The sequence below is a fragment of the Falco cherrug genome, chromosome 16 (genome assembly GCF_023634085.1).
Source record: "Falco cherrug isolate bFalChe1 chromosome 16, bFalChe1.pri, whole genome shotgun sequence".
Classification (NCBI taxonomy): Eukaryota; Metazoa; Chordata; class Aves; order Falconiformes; family Falconidae; genus Falco; species Falco cherrug.
In genome coordinates, this window is record NC_073712.1 from 7,141,679 (window position 1) to 7,153,418 (window position 11,740).

Genomic DNA, 11,740 nt, shown 5'->3' on the forward strand with positions numbered 1-11,740 from the left:
CTGGGGAGGCTGGTGGAGCCCTGGGGCAGCCGCGTGGCAGCTCCTGCTCATCCCGGGGCCGAAGCTGTTTCCGTGGGGGATCGGGTGCTGTGCATGGCCCCTTGCAGGGCGTGCTCGCGGCAGCGGTGGCTCTGCCTGCACACCTCCTGGGCAGCACCTTGAATTTACCAGAAGACAGCGCTTTTCCCTCCCAGCTTCTCCTCCAGCCACCCTGCAGAGCTCAGGGGAGAAATCATCCTGATCAGTCCGGGCAGACCGTGCTCTTACCCCGCAGCTACCGCTCACGGGGCAGCTTGCACCCCCTAAATCCTCCCCTGGCGCCCTGACGGTTTTGCCCCCCAGGACTTTTGCTTGGGGCACTGTTTGTCATGCCTGAGCTCTGTGTTGCTCCTCGTTAGGCGAGTGGTAGTGTCCTTCATTAAGCCACCTTGCTGGATGAGCTGGGGGGCGGCTGTGCAGCTCCAGTGCGGGGAGGGACGCACCTCTGCCAGGCCAGCCTGGATGAAAGGAATTAAGCAAACAGGAGGTGGGAGAACAGCGCAGGAGACTTCCCAGCGTGGGCTTGTCCTCATGCCTGCTCCAGGGGATTTGGTGCCACTTTGCCTGGTTTTTGCTCATTTCCACAGGCCACGTATTATCAAATAAGGGAGGGAGCAGGGAGCCGAGCGGCTGTGACTTGGCAGCAAGAGCCCTTTTTGCTGTCTTTCCCCTCCAGTCCCTCTCTGCCCTCGGGCTGGGGCTGGAGCAGGCAGCGCTCTCGGGGTGCCTCCGTGCGGGTTCACATGCCTCCAGCACCAGCGAAACCAGATTTGGCCCCTCACGGTTGTGAAATTGAGACTGATTCAAGTCCCGAGTTAATATGTACCCAAGGCAATATTAACCCAGCCAAAACTGAAACCTGAGTTTAAGAGCTGGGTTATGTACAGAATCCACAGTGAATTTACTGAAACATAAGTTTCAGTTTTGGTGAAAGCTAAATCTATGACAGCGCTGACTGGCTATTGGAGTGATTCATTTGCTCCCCAGATAATTTAAAAATGGAGCTGATAGCAGCAAGCACTCAGTTTCTCCTCTATTAGGCATCATTTATTGCCTGCACCATCAGCACATTTGGTGCTCCTGGGCAAACCCGAGCGCTGTGTGGGACAGCCGGCTTGCTCACTGGCTCAAACCTCAGGCCAAGCCCAGGTGCTGTAAAAAACACTCTGTGTGACTTTTGCTATCCCATCGGTTTTTAGTTCTTCCAAAAATAAGGATGGGAGGAACAGGAGAGCCGGGCGAGAGGGACATGCACTTCAGCAGAGCAGGGTCTGGTACTGGCTACGCTGCTGCCTGGCGCCCGGTGCCAGCACTGCCGGTGGCATCGCTCTCGGTGCCAGTGTTGCCGGTGGCATCGCTCTCGGTGGCATCACTCTCTGTGGCAGCGGCAGCCTACATGATGGGTGTTTCTCTTCCCTCCAGGGCATCGCTGTGATTATGTGAAAAGCCAGGCCATCCAAAGCCTGAAGCTTTGCAGGAGGTGGACATAGTTTGGTATTTTGGCACGAATTGTCTCTCGTGCCCTGGCTGCGCTTTGTGACCCAGGAGAGCAGATGGTTCCCCCAATAACCACGCACGTGCCGTTCTGTGTGACTCTGTATCTCCGCGTGCTGCAGAGAGCGCCTGGGAACTGCTGCCGTTTTCTGGGACTGTTCATTTGAATTTTCCAAGTAAAGAACTTCAGCTTTAGTTTTCTAAACATTAGCAACCCTTTTCTGAAGAAGAGCCCGTTGGTGGGGAACAGCACCCCAGAACCGTCTGCACAAACTCTTCTAGAGTTGCGGCAGCATCCACGGGCTTCAGCTGGGGATCCTCAGGCTCACTATGGAAAATCCCTATCCTTGGAATGAGCTGTTTTCTTCAAATGTGGCAAATTTGTGTCTCCTCTCTGGTCCTCTGTCTCATGTCTCTTTCTTTTAGATGCCCACTTTCCAAGGGGCCACCTTGCTCCATCAACAGTGTAACCCAGTGTCCATGGGAGCCCCCCAGGACTGCAGCAACAAGCGAAGCATCACTATGGCTGGTAATGAGAATTATGATTGTAGTACTAATTGCAAGAGAGGGGAAAAAAATAAATTAGAAGCAAGCATAGTAAACAATCTATATTCTACAGGGAAGATGTGCGTGGGGGCTACTTGCGGGTTTTGGAAGTGGAAATTTGATTGGCTTGGGCATTTTTCTTAGTCCGTGATCACAGCTCTGTCCCGCAGAAAAACCTTTCAGGAAAGATTCGTTTCTCTGTGAACTGCTGGTCCTCCCAGCAGCCTTGCAGGCCAGCGCTTCTTAGGCAGCTTGAAATCTTCATTGTACTTCAGCATTTTCTATACATTAGCATTATGTTTGCTTAGAGAAGCCCAATTGCTAATATGTCAGATGCCCACATCAAAAAGCTTATGAAACCTCCTGGAAACTGAGAAAGCCTCGTTCAATCAGCCTGTGTTTAATTCCGTTGGCAGAGGTGAGTCTGTGAAATACATGCACGTTTGGAGACCAGTGCACGTTTTGGCATGTGCGTTGGGCTTTACATCATTCTCTTGTGGATGCTTCTGTTTGTCTTCAATGGCAGGGCAGTGCTTTTCAGGGAACTACACCTCAAATTTTGCTGAGATAGAAAATTTCCTTAACATCGGTGGGGAAAAGAAGAAAAAACTCAAACCATTGAAATTCACCCTGCCTGGGAGATCTTGATGAAACGATCACAAGAGAGTGACGTGCCCAAGCCGTGGGCTGCTGAACCATTCTGATAACTCCTGAGCTGTTGCAGTTTTGGGGGGGGGGGGTGGGAATTTCCCCAAGAGCAATTTGATTCTCCAGCCAGTTCCTGAATTTAGCAGGAATGCGCTGAGCTCCCCTGGGCTGGTCCTTAGCATCACACACCGCTTGTGCACCTGCCTGGGTTTGAGCACAGCAGCGCTTTGGCTGGACCCACCACTTTTTGAAGACACACTTTGCTGAGAACACGGAGGTGGCTGTTGAAACCAGCTGCCGGACAGTTGAAGGCAAGTGAGCAGAAGCTGCTCTTTAGCTGTATTATCAACCTGTAGAGACCTGACATGTGCATTTCCCTTTGGGGAAGATGCCATTTATGATAACTAAAATATGCTTCACATTTTATCAAAAAAGGAGAAGCAAGAATTTAACCTTCAACACCCCCCCACCCCACCCCCGGTGACTAAGTTGATGATTTTCTACAGAACAGCTATGTCGGTGTATGAGATCCTCCACCACACTTTTCCCCTTCCACAAAGGTGAATCTTACTTGGGGGGGGGGGAGGGAAACAAAAAAGGCACTCTTTTTTGCATTTTTCTTTACCCTCTTTGGGTGAAATCCTGGCTTGGTGGCAGCACTGCCATTGGTGAGTCACACAGATGTGTCACATCTGCTCCATGAAGGCGGTGGCTGAGGCACTGTCATTTTCTATGACGCGCAACCCTGCGCAGCCGGGAGCTGACCATGACCCAGCCGAGGACATCTAGCGAGGACAGAGTGAGCCCAGGGCCACCCACAGCACCGGGGGGATGCTCCTGGGGAGGTGGCTCTGTCCCCTTTCTGATGAGCTGTGCACTGGGGACACCCTGGGCTGGGCTGCAGGTAACAGAAAATGGCAAAAGCAGCTCCAGAGGGATGGTTGTGGGCAATGCCCCAAATCAGGATGATTCAGGCATTGTCTCAGGGTGCAGGACACTCTCCCAGGCTATCCTGAAGTCCTGGGAGAGTTTACTGAGGAAAAGAGATTTTTAATTTTGTCAGCAGCACTGCAGAGCTGGGGCTGCGCAAGCAGCAGGGCTGGCAAGCCTGCTGGGTAACCAGCCCCTGGTTTCTGTCGATAATGAACTGCGCTAATTAAGATGGTGAAGAGCAGCCAGATTTTCAGAAGCTAGGAGAGGACGCTGGCAGCCGTGGAACACATTTCCGTCACGAAGAGCAAAGCGTGTCCGTGCAGAAGCTAATGGAAAGAGTGACGCCGGGGCGGGTGACACCCAGCTGGGTGCCGGTGTGAATCCCTGGGTTTCGAGAGGACGGTGCGGAATGGGCACTTGTCCAAACGAGGTTTGAAATGGGCTCTGGAGGGGAGGGCCAGGTGACTGTGTGACAATTAAACCTCTGGTGTTTCAGGTGCTGGGAACTACTCAGAGCTGCAGCATAGCACCACTGCTGCAGTCAATCTTCCCATTAGCACCCGGCTATGATTAAGGCAGGGCTGTCTGATGATTTACACCACTGCAAGTATCTCAGAAATTACTCCACTGCATAAAAACCAAGTGGAAACATTTTCCTCTGCTGGTGGAAGCAGAATTACGTTCCTTGGCAGGGGTTTTGGTAAGCTACAGTACTACCAGGAGAGATGTAAAAGCCTACAAGCATTTTTGTTTCGGGTGGCTGAGTCTGTTTTTGCAGATCTTTTCCTGAAGGATGTCAGGAAGAGTTGCTGAGTCCAGATATTTTTGCTGGATTTGGTTTAGTCTCGACTTTTCGTCTATTAAAATGACTGGAGGCATTTCTGTCATTCGCATTGTCTAGTTCTGGGGACCTGTGCACAAACCATTATCAACCTCATATCTGAAACACTGGTGTACCTAAAGCTGCTGTGAAAAATGAGTAATGACAAAGAATGGCAAACCAAGAATGGTCTGTGAAGTATTATCAGATCTTCTTACAGCATGAAACTACATTGAAATGCACTATTGAAACTGGTACATTATCACTCTGAAACACTTTACTGGAAACCTAGTTAACGTGTCTGTGGTCAGTTCTTAACAGCGTGGCTCCTTCAGATCAGAACAGCCTGATTATTTTTTTTTTTAAGGATTTTTTTTTTTTTTAGGATAAGACAAAATCTTTTTGATATGTGAAATTAACAATACTGGGTCAGTGCTGGATGATGCCAAGCAGGACTGCAGTGACTCCACAGTAAGTGGGGTGCACAGGGCATGGCTCAGCCCCGATGCTGGAGCAGGGCTGGGAGCTGCTGCTGAATTTCCCTGACGTACCCGGCCATCGGTGAGTAGGTATCTTGTCTCATGTCACGCTCCCAGGCTCTCCGGGAACATCTGCTTTGTTAGTCATTTCAACGAGCCATTTGCCTGCAGCAGTCTGGTGCTTTCTGCTGTTACTGAGATGCTTCCATCACCACAGCAGCGACGCCAGCTCTGCGCGGTGGTGGTGATTCGGCCGCCTGCTTGGCAGGGTGAGGCTGAGCATCGGTCCTGGCAGCGGTTGGAGATGCTGAGAGCTGGGGTGGTCCAAGAGGTTGCACTTGGGATCTTCCCTTTGGCCCCTTTTGTGCCTTTTTGAGTTGATGTGAGACATGCAGGAGCTGTGCTCCTCACCACGGACTTTGTAAAAATGATTTCTCAGATAAGCTAATGATACACATGGCTTATTTTTTAATTCCTTACCACGGTGGCAGATAGCTAACAACCCTCTATGCTGCCTTTGCTTGTTATTTGGGTTGCAACTACTTTCAGTGTGCCCTGTCACAACGTGCCTACTGTAAAATCCTGAGGGAGGAGACCTCTGCCATTAGCTGGGAGTTGCCTGGAAGGATTCCTGGGGAGAGGACCACTTCCCTGCTCCCAGCACGCACCCCAGCGCCGCAGTATGCGAAAGGCTGAATTATTCTGGGAGCGCCTGGGGGAGTCTGTTCCCATTTTACTATCTGAGCTCATCTGCATCGTCACTCTACTGTGCTTCAGAAATCCCTGTTTCTCCTTTTCCTCTTCCTTCCCAGAGCATATGGGAAAAGGCTTGCTGTTTTATTGAGGCTATTTTCATATTGCTGTAGCTGGCAGGTAGGCGAGAGCCTCCCTCAGGCAGGCTCTGGGGAAAGCCAGGCTGGGCTGACTGGCTTCCATTAGGACTTGGTCCAACACGTACTGAGGTCCCTGCTGATGCCATCCCATCTGCTCCAAAAAGCCAGGGTTTCGGACCTCCCCCAGGTCCAGCACTTGGGGCAATCCATTACCATCATTGCACACAGACTTAAAAAACAAAACTAGAAACCTGTCTGGACTGTCTCCCCCACTCTCATGCGGTTCTTCTCCTCCTTGCCCTTGCGGGGAGGGTGCTTCACAAGAGGGCAGCAGCAGGACAGAGGGGCCACGGGACGCCCCAGGACAATGCAGAGTCTGGAATAAGCAAGGCCCTGGATCCTGATAATACACAACATTTCACTCCTGGTCCCACAGCGTCCCGGCATCTTTCCTCCACCAGCCTGGCTGGCAATCTTTAGCCCATGACTGTTTCTTGCCTGCTGGCATTTGGTTGACCTGCCTTGAGTGTCAATTCAGTTACCAAAAGGAGAAAAAAAAATAATTTAAAAATCCCTTCTTCTCATCTCTAATTTACATAATTAAGTAAGAACTTATTGCCTCTTCGCCCATTTCCTCACCGAGGCTGGGTGTGCACCAGGCTGCCTGGGAACGGTGCCGGTGCCTCTTCCTCTGCTCCAAGCAAAACTTTTACTGCAATTAGAGGCAGCAGCTGGGAATTGGGAGAGGAAGGCAGGCAGTAGCAGCCTTGGGCTGCTGAGGAGCCCTCTGACACCTCAGCAAGGGCAAATGCAACCTGCTGCAGATTTGGACCTGCCTTTTGGCTGCCTTACAGGGATGAAGGAGGAGGCATGTTTGGTGTATTTGAGGTCGTTTCAGCAATACTGAATGCAATACTATGACTAGCCTGGGCATAAAATCTATTTGTTTAGTCCTCCCTTGATGACTGATACATGCTCAAGATTGAGCTTGGTTATCAATGAATTACTCACCCAGCAAAACTTTGTAGAACAGCCCTGGCCCACAGGCAGCGGCACACAAGATACACCTGCGTTGCAACAGGCACACGCTCAGGCTGCTGCTCTCGCCCAGAGCATTGTGGCTGCCCCAGAGGTTGGCTGTGAGGTTAAAGGGGTGCCTTCTCCACCTCCATGCCCTCCAAATCCCTCTGACTTTCCCTTTTGGGTACAGGGAGCCCAAGAAGTTTTTTTGACTGCTCATTTTTGCTTGTAGACTGAACTGAGCTACCTCCAGAGGGCTTACAGAAGCAACCAAACTAACTTCAGAGCCAACAGCGTGGTGAACCAGCCTGCCTTTTGCACCAGTACTGCCACTTTCATGTGACAACATGCCCCAGCTGGCAAACCCTAGTTCCTTGGGGACAGCCTGGATCTGAAATGTTGGTACGAGAACATACCTGGTTCGCTCGAGGACCTTGGCTGCATCAGTTTTGCTCAGCAGCTAATGCCTGTGGCAGGGTGACCATAGCCTGTGTGGTCCAGGTCTTTGCTGGCAGGTAAAATGCCCCCGCTGCCTCTGGGCTGGTGGTCTTTTAAAGGTTTGAGTGAAATTTCTGCCCTTCTGCAAGGTGATAGCTTTGGACTGTGCGTAATGCTCACCCAAGTCATCTGTGCTCCAGAAAACAAAGTGACTTCTGGCACCGAGGTGGGAGCTGTGTCATCCCAAAGCCCTACCATCTCATACCTGCACATCTTTGGTCTCCAAACACTAGGGATGTGCCGATGGAGATAAACACCCAACCACCTGAGGAGCAAGCCTGAGAGCCTCCCCATAGTGTGAAGGCCCCATGTGCCAGGACAGTGATGGAGAAAGACCTTGCCAGCTTTCTGAGTAATGCCACTTTTACTAGCCCACCACGTCTGTTTGCCAGAGACCCTGGGGTGTTTGGACCGCTGGCATCCCAAGGGGTGATGCCATGTGGCTTCCCACATCCCAGCGCCTCTGTGATGAGCAGGGAACAGCCCATCTCCAGGAGGGACTTGGCAGCGTGGCTCTGTGCTTGGAGGAGCCCTCCAGCTTGGCATTTTGGGAATGTAACTCCCATGATGGTCCCTCCTTTTGGTCACATCCCTCTTCCCGAATGAAAAATGATACAGCAATGCCAAGATTTCCCGCCTCCATAGGTTAGGGAAACACCTGTGGGTGAAAGAGTTGGTCCCTTTCACTAGCTAATTAATTCAGTAAATTACAAAGGGAAATACATGCTGGGAAAAGCAAGAAAAATCCCAAAAGTTAATCCCAGAGTTATTTCCTCCTGATACCTGGATAAAAACACCGTCTTTGGAGCTCTTCAGGTCAGTCGTCGGCGAGACCGGTGAACCCACATCAAAGAACAAGGTAAGATGTTGATTTTATCCTTTTGCTCTATGTGTTTGTGCGTGCTTCCTTGTATTCCCATTATGTATCTCTGAAAGTTTTTTTTTGTTTTATTAATAACCTTAATTTTCATTGCTAACAGAACTTGCATTTGATGTATGCTATTTCTGAGGGAAAGCATTTTCTTTTGTGATCAGACTTTGGTGATCTGCTTTCACTCACAGTTACCTCCTGCTGCTTCTGCCAGCAGACTTAAAAATTTAATTTATCTGTATGTATTTTTCTCATGAAAATTTTTCAAAAGTACTTTGTCCATTTACATGCAATCTTTTACTGGTTTTTGGTTTTGGTGTGGGTTTTTTTTTTCCTTCTTTTGGGATCTTCTGTTAAATATTCGGGTTTATTTGATTTTTTTTCTCTTGCACATGGGGAATACAAAAGAAACATGTAAGAGATACTAGTTAGTGTGGTTTTTTAATAGACATGTGCAAGTACTATATAAAATAAGTATATTTTCGTAAGCATCACAACTGTGTTAGTTAGAAAAAATAGCGAGGCAATATTATCTTCCTTGAGCAGGTCTCCCAGGCAGCCGGCTGTGCTTGCATCTGCAGCAGCATGAAGGGATCCCACTTGTTCCCCTGCCTCCTCTCCGTGTCGTGCTGGTTGCATTTGACGCTGACAGCTGGGCACAAAATCTTCCACTTTGGACCCTGCAGGGTCTCAGTGAGCATGACCGAGATTAGGTCTGGTTTCACCGCAATTAAAGCCAACATCGTAAGTATTGCTCGGGGCTCTTGTGGAGCTGGGGAAGCTTTGTGGTCAGCTGCTCCCGAAGCCCCTCTGGAGCCAGCACGTACATCACCAGCTCTGTCTTCTCTGTGCAGCAAGCCAGAGATCCCATCAGGACCCTGAGCATCTTGTCGTACCCGCACTCCCTGCACAAGGTTAAGGTAGGTGTGTCCTTACCTCATCTCTAGTTTTTCTCTGAATAATTTTGCCCAGCTAGCATCCTAACAGCAGTCATGAGGTGTATGAGCTCAGGGCATTTGGGGAAGTTGTTCTATACCATCACTTTGTCTAAGTTCCTGCAAAATGCAGACGCCGAGCAGGTCAGGGAGGATAAAGTGATGCGGATCACGTATGCGAGAAGAGGTGGGTGTCCCACTGCCGGTTCCTGCCCTGCGGCAGGCTGCAGCGCACAGGGCTTTCGCCCTGACTGGCTTTCCAGAAATGGTGGGCAGAGATTTTTGTGTGTGTTGTTGCACATGATGCTCCACTTACGGGAGCTTTAGCTGTGGCTTCCCACCGCCTCTGTCCGTGAAGGCATAGTAAGGTGAATCAGGATTTGGGTGGAAAGCAATTAAAGAATCCGAAAGCAGATGAATGTGATCTTGGGAGGTGAGATATATTACAAATAAGTATTTTGTGGCTCCCTTACACTCTGAAGTACTAGATGTGGGTCACTGTTTCAGGTGTCAGCCAGCTACAATATCAGCTATTTATTTTGCTGACTAAGTGAGACGTGCTGAAGATGGCTCTCCTGAAAATCAGTCTAAAATAATTTCCCATATATATTATCAGATTACATCAGTCATCACTGAAAAAGCTTTATATGAATCCAAACATCCTGCTGTGCTCAGCTCCTGTGCTTGGTGTTACAGATAGTTTATTCTAGAGAAGGGCAGAAAGGTTGGTGACTACAGGTTTATAGCACTTTGGAGGACCGTTTAAAAATGAAATATATTCCTTAAGTCTTCAGATAGATGCTGCATCATCCATCACCTTTTGAACTTCTACGTGGACAAAGTTTTCAAACACTGCAAGACCGAAGATTCATATGTGAACCGAAAAATCAGCAGCATAGCCAACTCCTTCCTCAGCCTGAAGAGGAAACTTGGGCAGTGTGTAAGTCTTGAGTATTGTTACCGTTTAGTTTTATCTGTCTGTACTTGGTATATAGATAAACCTAAACATTTTATAAAGTTATAACATCATTATTGATAAAAATGGTTTCAGCGAGAGTACAAAGAAGCGTGATCAGAAGAGTACATGTATCTGCTCAGAAATTGTTACACTTGCCCACTCATCAGCAAACTCCCACATTAGTTCTGAAGAACAATATTTATCCTGTCCCTCTGTCTGTCAAAATAAACTGTTCTTAGCTGGCGTCTGAGTTAAGGACCTGCAGCCCTTTCCGCAGCTTAACGAGGTCCCTGTCTACACAGTACTTTCCAGCATAATTAGAAAGTGGTCTCCTACTTTCAAAAATCAACCCTCTGAACTAATGAATTCTATCTTCTTTTTCTAGCATGAGCAAAACAAATGCACATGTGGACAGGAATCCCCTGAGAAGTTTAAGCAAATACTTGCCAACTATGAAGGGGTAAGTTGATAACTAAGCCTAGTAATTAACACAGATATTCAGATTCTCTTTACGTTAGCTTGTACTCGCTACCTTTGCTTACAACCTGTTCCTTGATATCATTTCAGCTGAACGTCACATCTGCAGCAATTAAATCCCTGGGCGAGCTGGACATCCTACTAGACTGGATGGAGAAATCTCGTTAGAGAGCAGAAGGCGTTAATGACCCACGGACGGCTGGGGCTAGCGAAGCTGCTGGGACATTGCTCACACCGGTGGTCAGTGGGAAAATAATGTTCTGTTTTGGTTCAGTTTCTCACTGCTCACAGCTGTGTTCAGGCAAGCGCCGAGTGTTTCACTCGCCAGGTAATGGGCGAGCGCATCAGAGCCCTGCATTAATATGGAAATAGCGAGTCCGATCACATCAGCACAGCTCTCGCTTAGCTGACTTCTATCAAAGGATGCCCTCCAAGGGTAAATCTAAAAGCGTTTCTCTTGCTAGCAGACTAAGCTGTGATCATTTCATTGAAGTATTGTTTAAATTATACAATTTTTGTATAGGGAATGTGTATTCATGAGTGCTGAGTGCCTGCTGGAATGACCCTGGTGTAGTTAATGCTGTGGAGCAAGGCTCATGAATCTGGCCTCAGTCTTATGTGGCTGCTGCTGCTGACTGATCTGGCTGAAGCAAGGTGCACAGTCTGAGAAATGCTTTCAAGAATAGGTTCTAGCAGACCTGCATTTCCTTTTGACATGGTATTTTCTGCCTTATCAGTAAAAGAAAAGTTTCTATGCAAGATATGTGGTCGCTGAAGAGAAAAGGGTTCTTGTATGCATTGTAATTTACTGACAGCAGTAAGTTTTGTGGAAGTCTGCTACAATTACTGTAAATAAACCCCACTTGAAACTGTTCTGAGTCTGTCTGTCAGAATTCTGAGGAATTATAAGTTTTCTGTTGGCAAAACTTTCTAAATTCACCGTGGTGCTCTTTGTAGCAGATACTGTCACTCCTGGTACCGCCAGCATCCCAGAGGTGATGCATCGTTCCTGGCATGCCACAGAGACCAAAGTTGAGACCTGAGTGGCACTAAATCACCCCAGCTTGTCCCTGAGGCCATTTTTATTGCGCATTATGTACAGCTCTGGTCTGTTTTCACCCATTTTGGACTTTTTTAGCTGCACACACATTGCTGGTACCCATTGGTTCTGCATGCTGTAAATCCCTTT

General features: G+C 48.7%; 1 protein-coding gene across 1 annotated transcript; it reads left to right on the forward strand.

Annotated features, from left to right (window-relative positions):
• The first annotated feature begins 6,786 nt into the window (after positions 1-6,786).
• LOC102051282 (interleukin-20) lies at positions 6,787-11,424 on the forward strand. Its single transcript, XM_014286564.3, has 6 exons — positions 6,787-8,169; positions 8,728-8,925; positions 9,036-9,101; positions 9,904-10,056; positions 10,460-10,534; positions 10,642-11,424. Exons 2-6 carry the CDS (start codon positions 8,767-8,769, stop codon positions 10,717-10,719), a joined length of 531 nt encoding a protein of 176 aa, XP_014142039.1. The 5' UTR covers positions 6,787-8,169; positions 8,728-8,766; the 3' UTR covers positions 10,720-11,424.
• Positions 11,425-11,740: the final 316 nt, after the last annotated feature.